The sequence below is a fragment of the Schistocerca piceifrons genome, chromosome 4, assembly GCF_021461385.2.
Source record: "Schistocerca piceifrons isolate TAMUIC-IGC-003096 chromosome 4, iqSchPice1.1, whole genome shotgun sequence".
Taxonomy (NCBI): domain Eukaryota; kingdom Metazoa; phylum Arthropoda; class Insecta; order Orthoptera; family Acrididae; genus Schistocerca; species Schistocerca piceifrons.
The window spans coordinates 83367696-83378760 of record NC_060141.1 but is presented as its reverse complement, the minus strand read 5'-3'; the positions used below and the strand labels follow the sequence as shown (position 1 = coordinate 83378760).

The window sequence follows — 11065 nt, the reverse complement described above, 5'->3', positions numbered from 1 at the left end:
CTCTTTTAGACAGACAATGCTGAACAATTTCTAAATTTAAAAACAGCCTTCCTGGACAAGATTGGGCACACTCGCTAATGAAGTGTCACAAAAACATATATTCTAAATGGGCTGCTACTAACATCAAATGAGCTCGAGCCGCAGTATCCCCTGAAAGTATGGAGGAATATATCAAGAACCATGAAACAACATTAGAAGATGCATCTGACTCAAATATTTTCAATTATGATGACTATGACCGAAGTGAATATATAATAGAGGTGTTGAACACCCAAAAAAGGCAATGAGTTTTTCCGAAGTGCAACATCAATAATGGTTTGTGGGTCTGCTAATGGTGTGCTTTTACACCCTATATCCTATACAAAAGTCTACATCTTTATGACACTTGAAATGAAAGAGCTCATTATGGCCCACCATGTAGCAATAAGCTTTGTCGCTCAACAGGATCATGATTTAACTATACAGTCAGTGGTTGGAGCAATGCCCAAACAGTCAGAGATTGGTTTGTGAGTAGTTTTTTATCTCATGCAAAACACTGCATGGATACAAAGTTCTCAATGGGGATAATATTTCTTCTCATTTAGATGAAGAGGTCATAAAAATTTGTGATGAAAATAATGTTGATTTTGCATGTTTAGTGCCATGTGGCATTCTTCCACCCAATGAAAACAGCCTAGTGACAAGTGACGACAAAATTGGAAGATGAAAAACACTATACTGGCAACTGTTCCAAAGAATACGTTTCTGGATCTTTTGACAAAAGCTCTCGATAAAACACATCAAACTCAACCAAAACCAAATTCTTCTTACTAAAACATAACTTCTGGTGTGAAACAGAATATCGTGAATGGGTTTTGTCAACTGGCATTCATTCTATTAACAAAGAAAAAGTTCTTAATCACTTCCCAAGAGAACATACTGAAGAACAAGAAATTGAAAGCACTTTGCAGATTTCTTGAAGGAATAAAGATATGGAAGCACTTCAAACCAACCTGCAAGAAATAATAATCATACAGATGAACAGAACACCACCATGGCTTCCGACCATATAGAAACAGAAATTCAAGCATTGGCTGAGTTGGTTTCATCTCAAACCTGAGCTGCAGGTGTACACAGTGAGGAAATTCAACACAGACAGTTGAATGAAAATGATCCTGATGAAGATGTGGTAGAATAGGAAGGTGAGAGACAGAGTGCACTTTAGGAAGATTCTTATTGGTGAAATTCTTTGCGAGACATGGCAAAAAGATGTACAAATATGTTTGTCAAATTACTGAAAGAGATCCTTTACCTGTAGAAAGGTTAAGTCAGCTGGAAATGTGCATTTTGGCTCCAGCTTCCAGGGTTGGCAGTCGTGTGTATGTGAAGTGCACTTGCTTGTGTGAATGAATGGTTTGTGTCCAAGAACTGTTATGAGATTATCTGTTATCAGCATGCATTACTTACAATCCCAATAATCTCTTAACCTAGCCTTACGCATCTAAAAAAATTTTCAAACAATGGAAAATCCAGGATGAAATGTAACAATTCCAGAGAAGGAAAGTTGCTACTCACCATATAGCGAAGATGCTGAGTCGCGAGGGGGGGGGGGGGGGGGGGGGGACCCACACCCAGTCACCACTCCCATCATGCACTGGTGCTGCTGCTCGCAGTGTGGTTTCAGTTCTCTGAGACTGCAGACATGTGTGCCAGTTGCATTTGCATGAGTGTGTGTGTGCGTGTGTGTGTATGTGTATCTACTACTGATAAAGGCCTTAATAGACGAAAGCTATAATTGTGTGAATCTTTTTGTTGGGTCTATCGCGACTCAGCATCTCCGCTGTACGGTGAGTAGCAACTTACCTTCTGTGGTATCATTAAAAAAAATTTTCAAGTTTCAGCAGTGTGAGGGAAATGTATTCACATATTTACTTAACTTTTGTGTGTTAATAACGACTTCTTTACTATTTATTTCTTTTTAATTCATATTTGCACAAAACAAAAGCACTGTTTTGTAATTCCACAAGGTTGTGAACTGATGACTGCAACTGAACGTGACCTGATTGGCAAAGTTAGCCAGTCAAAGATGATCATACTTGACAGTGATATAACGTGAGATTAATGTTTATGCAGTGCAGATTTCCAAGTTCAGACTGATCTGAGCTCATTTTTCTGTGTTAATTTAAGGTCAATTGTTCTGTACAATAGGCCTTAAAAATAAACAAATAAAAATAAAAAAGTAAAAAAAAAAAAAAAAAAGACACTACCCACTCCATTCAATTGTTTTTGCACGTCCACTGCCATTTCTGGCAGAAATGTCATCGGCAAACTTCAAAGTCTGTAAATATTTTAGGATTAAAGGAGCCCACTCACTGAAAAGCAGAAGCATTGAAGTTGTCCATAGGCTCACACAAAAGAAAGAAAACATCTAGCTGGGAAAAGGGGGGGGGGGGGGGCATACGTGCGCTGGCACATCCCTATGTCCCTAATGGTGGTAGGGTACACTAACATGCAAATTCTATTTTTCGGCAGGTGGACTGGTTATGGTGCAGGTAGTGTTGTAGTTTTGGGGGAGGGGGCAGACAGGAGGAGGCAGGGAGAGCAACTGCGGGTGGGTGGGTGGGGAGGGGGGGGGGGGGGGGGGCTAGGCAGCTCGGAGGGAGGCGGCCATCTCCCTCTCCCTCTAAAAGCACCACCCGACACTAACCCCTCCACAATCAGTCCACCTGCCGAAAAATAGCATTGGCACGTTAGTCTAGCCCCCCCCCAGGAGCATAGGGGAGGGTGTGTGTGTGTGTGTGTGTGTGTGTGTGTGTGTGTGTGTGTGTGTGTGTGTGTGTGTGTGTGAACAAATCAACAGTTCTGCTTTTCGGTATGTGATTATGTGATCTCCTTTAATCCTGACGTATTTTCATTCTACAAGAACTTTCCTACAACATTTAAACCTCAAAGTTTTTATTTCTTCATTGCAGACTAGACTATGAAAGTGCAAAAGCAAAGATCAAACAATGAGCTAGACGAGCAATGTTAGGGATGCTCAACATAAAACAGTGAGCCTAGCACAGAACTATAGTGCACCCAAGTTCGTGGACTAACAACGGGATAATGATATTTCCTTTGTGTTGGACCACTGTCGGGTAGAATTTTTTTTAAAGAAATTTCCACCATTTAACTGCTAGATGTTCATTTATTTCACACAATCATGATTTCAGTTTTACAACCATTCTCAAGTGCATGTTGAAATGTTAAAGTATAGTCAATATATTCCTACGACCTGCATTCATCACTTCTGTTCAACTGACATTATTTTATCAGTAACATATCAACAAGTATGGAATGATGCCTGACCTTCCAATGGTACCCACACTTATATATGGTTGCTGCTCCAGCATCCTGGCAGCAGTCCATCAGTTTGGAAACAACAATAACGCACATGAATTGCCTGCGCAATTCTTTGTACAGGTAGCATCTATTATGCACATAGGTCAAGTGGTTTTGTTTCCCACAGTAACAATGCACTGTGTGAGAAAACATCTGCGATGAGGAAATTCTGAATGGAGTCATCTGTTGCTGTCTGATTAAGTTATGATTTGGTGACAAGCCTTACAATTAATACATCTGTATCAGAAGAGAGGGTAAAATGTGAAACGAAACCATATTTCTCATTTGAATGGATATAACTGTGGTGTCACCGCCAGACACCACACTTGCTAGGTGGTAGTTTAAATCGGCCGCGGTCCATTTAGTACATGTCGGACCCGCGTGTCGCCACTGTGTGATCGCAGACCTAGCGCCACCACAAGGCAGGTCTCGTGATACGATAGAGCACTCGCCCCAGTTGTACGGACGACCTAGCTAGCGACTAGATGTACGAAGCCTTTCTCTCTCATTAGCCGAGAGACAGAATAGCCTTCAGCTAAGTTAATGGCTACGAACTAGCAAGGCGCCATTAGCCTTACAGTGATTGTAATTAAAGTCCCCTGTGTATCGTCAAGAGCTATGTACCACAATGATTGATTAAAGATAAGTATTAATCCAGCTACGTACTTTTCTTCATAGCATTAATTACGTAGCCTGTTCCAGTACTTCACGCCCGTCTGCGTTAGTCTCGCGTGCATTTTCAGCCATCTCGATCTACAAGGTGTTGGCCCAGCTGCCGACACATCACATGGCGACGAGTCTACAAAGGATCTTGTGTTTTACTTTGCCCTAATTTATTTGTGTCATGGCTTCGCCAGATGTACTGTCCGAATTTTATCGCTTGCAGAATCAGCAGACGCAGGCGTTATTGGATACCCTTGGACAGCTCGTCCAGGGTCAACGTGCCATTCAAACCGATGCGGCCGCCGCCGCTTCACCGCTACCGCAGCCACAACTCGCAGTTGCACCGCCTTTTAGGCACTACGACCCGAACCACGAGACTTGGCAGGAATGGTCCCACCAGTTTGCCTTCCACCTCGCCGCCTACAGAATTCACGGTAATGAGCGGCAGCTGTTTTTGCTTTCTTGTGTCGGTGTGTCCACCTACCGTGTGATAGTGAAATTGTTTCCCCGACGCGACGTAGCAACTCTGTCCTACGAGGAAATTTTGTCTGCTTTAGATGCCTATTTCAAAGAAACAGTTAATGTGGTTGCAAAACGGTATACGTTTTTTCGTACAAAACGTACGGCCGGTCAAACAAATAGGGAGTGGGTAGCAACATTGCAAGGACTTACTAGGGAGTGTTCTTTTGACTGTGACTGTGGTCTTTCTTATTCAGATACAATGGTACGTGATGCTATTGCACAGAACGTTTCTGATGTTCGCATACGGGAGCAAATATTGAAACTAGTTAATCCCTCCCTTCAACAAGTGATAGACATATTGGATAGACAAGACACACTTGACTGTGCTCAGGAATCTTTTGAAACTTCGCCAGCAGTGTGTAACATTAACCGGCCCGCCGGGCGAGCTGCGCGGCCCGGTCAACTGCCCTCGCGCAAACAAACGCAGCTGCCGCCGCGCTATAAACCAGGTGTGCCGCGCCAGCCCACAAATGCAGTGAAATCATGCCCGCGGTGTGCTACTAGACATTCGCGTGAACATTGCCCGTCACGCCAAGCTATTTGCTTTTTCTGTAATAGGAAAGGACATGTTCAAAGTGTTTGCCAGAAAAAGCTCCGATCAGACAACCACAATCATTCCAGGCCTTTTGCTTCGCACCGGAATCGAACCAAGGACACTCAGGATCGTGGACCTTCGCCCATGGACATTCATGTAGTTAATTCCGATTCGTCCAGTGCCACTTTCTCTAACAGTGACTGTGTTCGTCCCACAAAAACTGTGCGTCGATGTTGCCGGAAATCACGTCAATTAGCAAGTGATTCTGTACCAGTGTCTATTCAAATTGCACAAAACAGTCGCTCTTGTCATCAGCAGGACAATAAACTTTTTGTGGACTTAGACTTTGAAGGCAAAGTGATACCATTCCAGCTCGATACCGGAGCTGCAGTTTCATTGCTCAATCACGACACGTACAAACAACTGGGCGCACCTCCGTTGCGTGCCGCAAATGTTAAGCTCACTACGTATTCCGGACAGACAATTCCTGTGTTAGGACAGTGCACTCTTCTTGCAACATATAAGGGACAAACACAACTTGTGTCATTTTACGTGCTTCGTTCTTCTCCTGCAGTGAACTTGTTTGGCTTAGATTTATTTCAGTTGTTTAACTTGTCTATTGTAAATCAGGTCCTATCAGTGAATCAAACTGTGCCTACGGACAGTGTTTCTAGTGTATGTGAAGAATTTGCAGACATTTTTGCACCGGGCTTAGGTTGCGCTAAAAACTCTGACGCACATTTGGAACTGAAAGTAAATGCGCAACCGAAATTTTTCAGAGCGCGCAATGTTCCTCACGCATTGCGTCATGAGGTCGCAAGAACATTGAACAATGTAGAATCCCAAGGTGTGAGTGAATGTGCGCAATGCCTCTTCTCTTTCAGCTCCGCTTCATCGCTTGTGCCGTACAGGTGTTCCGTTTCTCTGGACGACGGAATGCGTACGCGCCTTTCGCCGGTTGCAATCGGCGTTGCTTTCTAATACTTGCCTCACGCCTTTCGATCCCCAGAAACCCCTTTTGTTGATGGTAGATGCATCGGATTTCGGGATCGGTGCTGTCCTTGCGCACAAAGTTGGCTCGCATGATCGCCTATTGCCTTTGCGTCCAAATTGCTCTCGTCTGCGCAAAGAAATTATTCCCAGATAGAGAAAGAAGCTTTGGCTCTCGTGTTTGGTGTTACTAAGTTCCTTGATTTCTTGTATGGTCGTCATTTTACCATCATCACAGACCACAAACCTTTGACATCGCTTTTTCATCCGACCAAGCCTGTACCTCCACGTACAGTGCAGAAATTCATTCGCTGGTCTATTTTCCTCTCGCAGTACCGCTACGATATCTTGTATCGGTCCACTGCTAAGCACGGAAACGCCGATGCGTTGTCCCGTTTGCCTGTTGCTGAGGATAAAGCATTCGATTCTTCCGAACTTGCTTGCATGTTCATTGATTCGGAAACCGATGAAGTGGTCGAATCGTTTCCGATCGATTTTCGTCGTGTAGCTACAACCACAGCTGCTGACCCTGTCCTTGCTACTGTTTTACGTTTTGTTGCTACGCAATGGCCTTTGTCAAAGTCTCTGATTGCGGATCCGTTGGTTCGCCGATTTTTTGCTCACAAGGAGAGACTTTTTGTTCAACGTGGTGTTTTGTTGTTGCGTTCTGATAATGATCAGTCCCGAGTCGTGGTCCCACGTTCCTTACAGTCCTCTGTTTTACGGCTTCTTCACCAAGGACATTGGGGTATAGTGCGAACGAAACAACTTGCTCGTCAGCACTGTACTTGGTTCGGAATCGATGCTGCGATTACGAATATGTGTTCTTCTTGCATGGCGTGTGCCGAACAACAATCCGCACCGCCGCGGAAAGTCTTTGCATGGCCGAAAGCCACTTCCCCTTGGCAACGCTTGCACATTGATTTTGCTGGTCCATTCTGGAATGCTCGATGTTTGGTTCTGGTCGACGCCTTCAGTAATTTTCCTTTTGTTGTCCGGATGTCTTCCACGACGTCCTCCGCCACCATCCAAGCGTTGTCTGCTATCTTTTGCATTGAAGGTCGTCCGCAGACTATTGTTTCCGACAATGGCCCACAGTTCATGTCCGCAGAATTTCAGTCATTCTGCCAGGCCAATGGTATTCAACATCTGACATCCGCGCCGTTTTCGCCTCAGTCAAACGGTGCCGCGGAATGATTGGTCCGGACTTTCAAGTCACAGATGTTGAAATTGAAAGAGTCGCATTCTCGGGAGGACGCGTTGTTGCTCTTTTTGTCTTCGTATCGCTCTCAGCCCCGAGATGGTCGCTCGCCGGCTGAGTTGCTCCATGGTCGTCCTCATCGCACCTTGTTGTCTTTGCTGCATCCGCCGCATCAGGTTCCTTTACAGCGGCAGACTCCTGCTTTTGCTCCAGGCGACGTTGTATTTTATCGCAACTATCGAGGTTCATGGCGTTGGCTCGCAGGGCGCATTCTTCGCTGCCTCGGCCGCGCGATGTATTTGGTTTTGGGGGCCTCTGGTGAGGTGCGTCGGCATCTCAATCAGCTGCGCCTCTGTCGTCACACGGGTTCTGCCGCTCCCCGTCTGCTTTCAGCGACGGTGCCGTCCGGTCAGCGCCCTGGGGACCCATCTACTGGCTCGCCTCACCCCCAGGTGTTACCGACGATGCCTTCCATTTTGCCCCATGGCGACGCGCCGCCGCAGCAGCCGCCGCCGCCGCCGCTGCAGCCGCCGGTCCTCTGGCCGGCGCCGCCCGCATTCGACGCTTCGCTGCAGCCGCCAAGCGCCTCCCAGGGGCACGCGCCGCCGATCGCTTCCCGTGACCAGCTGTCCTCCGCCATGGAACTCCCGCCCGCTCCGGACCACATGACGTCATCGCGCGTCGGCTACCCCGACGCAATGGAGGTCGACCCTTCGGCCTCTCCTGTTTCTTTACGGGCGCATACACCGCATGTTGACGTGCACCCTGGACTAGGTTTTCAGGCGTTTCCTAGCTCCCCTCGGACCGAATGGCCGGGTGCGGGTGGCACAGCCTCGCCTGTTGTTAGGCTCCCCACCTCATCGCATACGTCAACATGGGGTCCTCCCCACGGCGGGCGGAAGCCTTATCTCACGACCGTTCGCCGATTTGCGGGGGAGGAATGTGGTGTCACCGCCAGACACCACACTTGCTAGGTGGTAGTTTAAATCGGCCGCGGTCCATTTAGTACATGTCGGACCCGCGTGTCGCCACTGTGTGATCGCAGACCTAGCGCCACCACAAGGCAGGTCTCGTGATACGATAGAGCACTCGCCCCAGTTGTACGGACGACCTAGCTAGCGACTAGATGTACGAAGCCTTTCTCTCTCATTAGCCGAGAGACAGAATAGCCTTCAGCTAAGTTAATGGCTACGAACTAGCAAGGCGCCATTAGCCTTACAGTGATTGTAATTAAAGTCTCCTGTGTATCGTCAAGAGCGATGTACCACAATGATTGATTAAAGATAAGTATTAATCCAGCTACGTACTTTTCTTCATAGCATTAATTACGTAGCCTGTTCCAGTACTTCACGCCCGTCTGCGTTAGTCTCGCGTGCATTTTCAGCCATCTCGATCTACAAGGTGTTGGCCCAGCTGCCGACACATCAATAACCACTCATAAACCCAACATTAACCAATTTTTTTTAAAAATGACATCATGTTCACTTTTAGCTGTAACTGTTTTATTTTTTATGCCACCACCAGACAGCAACAACAATCTGTGAATTCGAAACAAAGAAGTAGAACAGACATTATATCTTATACACTTTGTAACTCACTGCCAAGGGATATAGGAGCTTATGGTAAATTCATCCACAACATTATTTGTCATATGTTGCAAAACTTCCAATCTTCCCAGTAATTTATTTGTGGCATTACACTGATTCTGTAAGGCACTAAATGACAAAAAAACAAATTTAAGTACATAGCCATAATAACAAGAAAGACCAATTTAGCATCTTTTAAAATAAAAAAAACAAAAAAGTGGTCATTGGAGACAAAGCACAAGCTTGGTATGATGAAGGATGGGAAACAAAATTGGCTGTGCCCTTTCAAAGGAGCCATCCTGGCATTCACCTTATGTGACGGAGGTGAATCGCAGAAAACCTAAATCTGAATGGTCACCTAATACGAGTCCAGTGTCTTCCCACTGCACCACTTTGTTTGCCACCAAATGACAAAGTCAGTCTTTATTGATGACATAAAATAAGACTTGTTCTTCTCTTACTTAACACAGAAAGGCTGCTTAACTTCAGAGGCCAACAGTCCTCACCCCACAATTGTTATTCCCGCTAACAAGAAAACACTTATAATACTGTATTTTTGTAAATTGCTGGTGGATCACCTTTTTATTCATGAAATTTACCACAAATAAAATTCTTTTAATCTCAAAAAAGGATACTGTCAACAATGCGCCGAACTAATCGAATGTAATAGTCGAGCTCTGGTACCCAGCTGGCATCATCTGGCTGCCAGGTGAACATATAGGTCTGGTAAGCATCAGACAAGCTCCATCCAGGAGGACGGATATCTCGAAGTGAGCCCAGGACTGCTGACACAAGCTTCCTCTTCAACAATGGTCGGTCACGCAATTTCCGTTCATAATAGTGCAGTGTGTTATACAGGTATGTCACTGGACGATCTGCAGGTATGAAATTGAAGTGTAGCAAGTGATTAAAAAGTTTAGATACATTAATGCAGCTGTCATCACTTTTCAAAAGGCATTATTATAACATAACAAAGCAGCTGGTGAGTCTTGTGTAATCCATTTACTGCCTTCTTTACAAAGGCTGCATAATAACACTATTTTTCTTCTAAAAAAATTCAGATGCATTAAAATATGAATGTACATCCTTTACTCATTACTGCTTTTGATTCTAAAAAACAAAAGAGTTCAAAGTGTCCAATCCAGCTTGACCAAAATGAACAATATGACAATTTTCCATCAATTTAAGAGTTTGAGATTACATAACACCTGATTTTATTAATAAAATGTGCTTATATTTTTCTGTAAGATACATTAAATCTTTTGGAAACATATGCACTCTATGCACATAATTTAGCTTTGAATCTGTTATTTCCAAAATTAATAATAACAACAATAATAATAATCAGAAGCACACTACATGTATAGTCAAGATAAATGAGAGAAAAAGAACAATCTGGCTTATTTTATAAACAGCAGATTGTTTTCTCTGTTTAATGTCTCATATTCTAGTATGTCAGTGATGTAACAACTATAGAGACAATAAAGCACTATATCAGAAGGCCACACTAGCTCTGAACACTGAACTTGCTCTAAACACTGAATAAATGAAATTTAGTGAGCATATGATGCTTTACAATACTCACCGCTTTTGCTTTGGACACAACAGTTATTAATTGCCCTAAAATGGTGTGGCCCCAAAACCTAGTTACCTCTGAAAATGATGGTTTCTGTAAATGAATTTAATTTGTCACACAATGGCTATAAAAGGGAAGAAAACTACCGGTGCGCTTCTCAACCTCTGCACAGACAATATATTTATGTGGATGAATATGGTAAAACAATTGTGGATAAAAACTGCACAAAATATAATTAGCAACAATAGTACAAGCACTTCTTTAAATTCTGTAGCAAAGAACAGGTGTGCAGCTAGTTATGATATTCGAGAGGAAGATGCATACAATATACAGGATGGACTAATAAACACACAAGCAGAAATGAAGACATATGGAAAAGACGGGGGATGAGGATGGGGGAGAGCAAGGGAGGGAGGGAGGGAGGGAGGAGGAGGAGCGGTAGGGAGAGGGAGTGGGAAAGGAGAGGAAAGGAGAGGAGAGGGGGGATAGAGGGGGGGGGGAGTAGAAAAGTGAGGGGGGAGGGCACAGAACAGTAGGGAAAGGGGAAAGATGAGAAATCAAGGTAGATACAGGGAATTTCAAGAGTGGCATGGAAGGGATTGCATCAGTCTGTTAAACACAGCAAGGGGACA

The 11065-nt window shown here is 44.5% G+C and overlaps 1 protein-coding gene across 1 annotated transcript in view; it reads right to left on the bottom strand.

Annotated features, from left to right (window-relative positions):
- The window catches only part of LOC124794734 (mediator of RNA polymerase II transcription subunit 23), a 212273-nt gene that overhangs the window by 43046 nt on the left and 158162 nt on the right, over positions 1-11065 (bottom strand). Inside the window, exon 18 of the mRNA XM_047258334.1 lies at positions 9493-9732. Coding sequence (XP_047114290.1) covers positions 9493-9732 — 240 coding nt within the window. The remainder of the gene's footprint in view (positions 1-9492; positions 9733-11065) is intronic.